This window comes from Rhagoletis pomonella, unplaced genomic scaffold (genome assembly GCF_013731165.1).
Source record: "Rhagoletis pomonella isolate Grant_MI unplaced genomic scaffold, Rhpom_1.0 Rhpom_scaffold_00013, whole genome shotgun sequence".
Taxonomy (NCBI): domain Eukaryota; kingdom Metazoa; phylum Arthropoda; class Insecta; order Diptera; family Tephritidae; genus Rhagoletis; species Rhagoletis pomonella.
In genome coordinates, this window is record NW_023458567.1 from 16,653,830 (window position 1) to 16,659,475 (window position 5,646).

At 43.4% G+C, this 5,646-nt stretch overlaps 1 protein-coding gene across 1 annotated transcript in view; it reads left to right on the plus strand.

Moving 5' to 3' along the window:
* LOC118748376 (probable multidrug resistance-associated protein lethal(2)03659) overlaps positions 1 to 5,275 on the plus strand; it is a 41,180-nt gene extending 35,905 nt beyond the window's left edge. Inside the window, exons 4-8 of the mRNA XM_036482747.1 lie at positions 7 to 1,013; positions 2,552 to 2,867; positions 2,938 to 3,088; positions 3,160 to 4,108; positions 5,254 to 5,275. Of these exons, the coding sequence (XP_036338640.1) occupies positions 7 to 1,013; positions 2,552 to 2,867; positions 2,938 to 3,088; positions 3,160 to 4,108; positions 5,254 to 5,275 (2,445 nt within the window). The remainder of the gene's footprint in view (positions 1 to 6; positions 1,014 to 2,551; positions 2,868 to 2,937; positions 3,089 to 3,159; positions 4,109 to 5,253) is intronic.
* Positions 5,276 to 5,646: the final 371 nt, after the last annotated feature.

Consider the following 5,646-nt stretch of genomic DNA (forward strand, 5'->3'; position numbering starts at 1 on the left):
GTCGACATCGACACGACCGAGAAGGGCAACTTTTTAGGGCGTGTACACAATCCAAGTGCGCCTGAGAAGGGCGTAATATTGCGTAATCTCTCGGCTAGCTGGGATCGTGCGGAATTTGAAAAGCGTCGACATCATATAACTGATGTCAGTTTTCGCATACGTCCCGGTCAATTCGTCGGCATTGTTGGCAATGTGGGTGCCGGAAAGAGTACGGTACTGTATGCCATACTTGGTGAGCTGGAAATCGCCAAGGGTAGCTTGGAGGTTAATGGCAGTATCAGCTATGCGCCACAGGAAGCTTGGATTTTCGAGGCGAGCATACGCGACAACATCTGCTTTGTAGAGCCGTATGATGCACAACGCTACAAGGATGTTATACAAGCCTGCGAGCTAGAACGCGACTTACAGCTGCTGCCCTACGGAGACTCTACTATTGTCGGCGAACGTGGCATAAGTTTGAGTGGTGGACAGAAGGCGCGTATAAGTTTGGCACGCGCGGTCTACAGGCAGGCGGATATTTATATCTTCGACGATCCGCTCTCCGCTGTGGATGCGCAAGTCGCTAAAAGACTGTTGCGCAACTGCTTTCTGGACTACTTAAGCACTAAGGTACGCATAATGGTCACACATCGCGTGTACAATCTCAAGGAAGCCGACTGGGTGGTGTTAATGGAGTCGGGCAGCATCGAAGTGCAAGGCACCTATGAGGTGCTCGAACAGAAGATCAGCAAGCGTTTGAGTTTGACGCAGGAAGAGGTCGAAAAGCGACCGAAGTTACTCCATGCTGAGAGCGTTATGGTGAAGGCGGCGGAGGAGGAGACGGAAAAAGTGGAACTACCAAATGATACGGGATTGGACCGGAAGGAACAGCAAATGCAGGGTTCTGTGCATTTTCACACCTATGCGACGTACTTTCGCGCACTTCGTATGCCCTGGCTGATCTTGATGATATTTGCATTGTTCATTCTAGCGCGCGGCTGTCAAGCGGTGATGGACATCTTCATTGCGAGATGGTGAGTATAAGATTTTAGTGGACACTGGTTGTGGGTTAGATGAAATTAAAGGAAAAAGTGAAAGGTAAAATGTAGAGTGGGTACAGTAATGGAGGCGATTTGTTATGGATTAGTGAAATCTTCAGTGACTGTGGGTACTAGTCAATGTTTAAGAAAAATGTATTACTCTTCGATATAGCCATCTTTAGCGCGGATAATAGCATCGAGTCTGTCCGGCAATGCTTCACATGTTGCATCAATGTCGTGTAGTGGATATAAAATACTTCTTGTCCCGTTGACTCTTGATCGCGTTTAAGGATTTATTTTCATTCTAAGGGTGGTACGGTGTACTTAGGTCGTCAAAGCCGGTACTAGAATTGTAAATTCGCAAAACGGCGGTACTATGGCTGCCGCTTTCTTCTTCTCCATAGACAGCGTAGCATCCTGTCCTGTTATACGGTGACGTTCTTTTTACAAGTTTTCTGTTTCCAAATTTGGAGCCACAAGTAGTCCGCAAGATGTACGTTGCTCGTCCGCTGAGTCAGTATGTGGTGGCCATCAGAGGGGCCATTCATGCCCAGCCACTATTCACAACCTGCTACCCATTCAGTCTACGGCACAGAAACCTCAACACCTTGACTTGGGTTGTATTGGTCAGTAATTTTGGCATCTCGCCATCAAACATACCAGAATTTTGTCTTAAAATAAAAATAAAAAAATTCAGAAAGATTCAAAACTAGGTTTATTTCTTAGTCCTTGCTGGCATGGCACACTTCGCACTGTGAAGTATTTCATAATGTCATTTAAACCTCCTCCCTCAGCAAGACGGCCAACGCTGAGGAGGAACGACTCTGGGTTAAACTTAATTTTTTTGTATCTTGGTGGTGACGGAGCTTTACCACCCAAATTCATTCTAAAATATAGGTTGGATTGGAGCTGAAGTCTTGTCCCACATCCAGAGCTCGGCCCGAAAAGCCTCCGGTTAGGTCAAGTTTAGTTGTCCGCTATGAAAGGGCTCGTCATCCGTCATATGTCTGTGAGTCTTCAAACCAATATTGATGAAAAAGCCTTCTGCGGTCAAAATCATATCGACCTTTTGACGAATCCAATCAGCCTTTGCAACGAAAAATTCGCTAATTCAGCGCTCTTAGTTTCTCAAACAGAGACTTAAAGGAATATAATATGCCGCAGATAACACCAATCGCAACGTATTTCAAGCAGAATAAAGAGCAATAAGTAAAGCGGCTCTGTGTTTCAGAACTATCTTAGCTCTGTTGAGTATTTCAGGCCGACAAACTGCAATTCAATATTTACAACGGAGCAAGACATTCTCGAGAGTAGAAATCAATTTATTGAATACGGTACCTTCTACACCGGAATATCAAATAATGCAAAAATCAGAGTAGTTTCGAGTTGGAACAGATTCAATAAATTAGCTCCCAACTGTTAAACGATGAGAAAAGAGGAAGATACCACAAAACGAATTGTTAGTAGCCTTTTACTTTGACAAGATGAAAACTTAAGATAAATAAACATCTATAATCTCTGCCTTTCCTCAGGGCCACCTGGGAGGAATCTCAGCCGCAGTTGCATGAAACATCCGAGGTTTTTTCTAAAAAACGCATGAATATTGTTCTAATCTATACGGGCCTCATGCTGGGCACGCTCATCCTCTACGTAGTGCGTACCTTTGGCTTCTTCTACATTTGTTTAGCCATCTCGTTACGGCTGCATGATTATCTCTTCAATGGCATTATACGCGCGCGTATGCGTTTCTTCAACACAAATGCTTCAGGAAGAATACTAAATCGATTCTCCAGTGATATTGCTAACATAGATATTTCACTGCCGCAAGCCATGTTGGACTCGTACTCGGTGAGTGTACAATAATACTAATTCAGAAAAAAAAAGGTTCCTATGGTCTGATGTGATGCTTCTATTCCAGTTCTATATGAACATAATTGCAGTGTTGACGATTGTAGCTTTCGCCAACTATTGGCTCCTAATACCAGCATTCGTCATGATCGCACTTCTTTACTTGTGTCGTGGTCTGTACATTAATGCGAGTCGTAGCCTTAAACGTATCGAGAGCATGAGTAAGTCCGATTTTACCTTTCTTCTTTTGTTATTTACTAATTTTTTACTAACTTTTTCATATCCTTCTCAGCCCGCAGCCCCGTTTACTCACACACGAATCAAACATTCCAGGGTCTTACCACGATACGTGCGTTGAAAGCCAGCAGCCATTTGGATAATGAGTTCCACTTCCATCAGAATACTAACACTTCAGCATTATTTCTCTATGTGAGCGTTAATCGCGCTTTCGCTTTTTGGACTGATCTCATTTGTGTGCTTTACATAATAGCGGTTACATTCAGTTTTTTGGTAATCGACACCGAGTTTTATAGCGGTGATGTCGGTCTTGCCATTACCCAGTCTATGACGTTGATAATCATGTGCCAATGGGGTATGCGACAGACGGCTGAAATGGAGAATAATATGACTAGTGTCGAGCGTGTGGTCGAATACGCCGAGTTGCCGTCAGAGCCTGCGTTGGAAACCCGCACTAGCATGTTGCTACCTCAAACATGGCCGAGTGCCGGTGAGTTGCGATTCAAAGACGTCTATCTACGCTACACGGAACAGGGCGAACCCGTACTAAGAGGGCTCAATTTTGCCATCCAATCTATGGAGAAGATTGGTATTGTAGGTCGTACTGGCGCAGGCAAGTCGTCTATCATACAGGCCATCTTTCGATTGGCGATAAATGAGGGCTCCATCGTGATTGATGACATTGATATTGGCACATTGGGTTTGCATGATTTGCGCAGTCGCATCGCGATCATACCGCAAGATCCGGTGTTATTCTCTGGCACAATGCGCTACAATCTCGATCCTTTGGAAGAGAAGGTAGACGAAGAGCTGTGGCGTGCGTTGGAGGATGTGAAACTCAAGCCGTATGTGTCTTCTTTGGAAGGTGGGCTGAATTGTCGCATGCACGATGGGGGTTCGAACTTCAGTATGGGTCAAAGGCAGCTGGTCTGCATGGCGCGGGCTATACTGAGGCGCAACAAGGTGCTAATAATGGATGAAGCGACAGCGAATGTGGATCCAGAGTAAGTATGATGGATTAATTTTTTATCTATCTGTGGCTTAGAGGTGAGGAAAGGAGGTGAAATTACAGTAAAAGAAATAAAAGAGAATTATAACGGAAAGGAAGAGAAAGGAAAGGAAATCAAAGGGAAGGAAAGGAAACGCCTGGAGTAATCTAAGGAAAGGCTATAAAAGAATAGGTTCGGTTAAGACAGGAATGATACTGAAGCGTCTCTAAACATGAAAATTGATGCGCAAGTTATCCTCACTGGTTGCTTACCACTGAGCACAGCCCGAATTAGCCATACGTAATCTGGAATAAAACGACCGTTTTAGAGAATCGCCAAAAGCCGCGAGTCCGTTTCTTTTATAAACACCCAAAGCCGGGGACGCATTCCTTGATCATCTTTCAAACGTGTCTACCTCATCCGGCCTCCTTTTTAATGCCGCTTTTAGGGCTTTGCATAGGGCAGGCGATAGGTTACTTTCTGGGTGTAGAGCATGCTTTTGAGAACACGGAATTCTTTTTAATAGACAATTGTGTGTGGATGTAGACGTTATCAAATTTCACTGATAAACAAGTATTCTTATATTCAGAGCCAGTATATTCATTCTAGGACAGGGAAGAGTCATAATCCGAGTTACGAAAGGCCATCCTATGAATAATCTGTGATCTTTCCTCTATTGGGACGCACTACACCGCATTCCTATTAAAAAGGGCTGGGATGTTCAGGGCTGCGCGGATGACATTGCCATGCTACTTCGGAGCCACTATCTTAACGCGTACAGAATGCACTGAGGATAGCCCTCAACTGGGTAAAACTTAAAAGCCGAGAAGACTAACAAAGTTTTTCTACAGAAAAAGTAAAAAAAAAATATGTCGAAAACACATAAACTAATTTTCTCTATCATAAGGCGAGCTAACAGTCTGAGGCAGTGTATAGAATGTGGGGCGACCAACAGAGCAGCGCAAATGACATTATTAGAATTGAGACACGGTACATACCTCTCGAGGTTCATTAATGATACGCGAATCAAAAAAAAAAACATGTAGCCAAGTAGAGGTATGTTACAATAGGTCAATCTCGGCCGCGGTAACTATACAGATAACCTGCTCCCTCCTCTAAATCTTATTTACTATATCTACTCTAATCTACACCCAACACAGTATTAAAGAGCTGAATGAGTAATAAATAAAATATGATAAAAAGTGAAGAAAAGTAGAAAGGCACTCAAAGTGGCAAGATTATTTAATTAGAATTGTTTAGCCTTTCAAAAATTGCTCTTAACTTTCAAAGTATAACTATAAATCTTCTGTGCTTACAAAGAGTGTTTTGACGGCGAAAAAGGGCGCGTATAAAATAACGAAGAAAGACGCGTAAATATATTTTGTATATTCCTGTTATTGTGACTATATCCTGGAGTATGGGAATAGGCTAACAGTGGACCGAGGAGAAAGACGCGCAAACACGGTTGACCGTGAAAATAGGTTTACGCGTCTTTCTTCGACCTCCAATGTTTAGATTTACGCATCTTGGTCCGCCGTCAACTATATATGTAT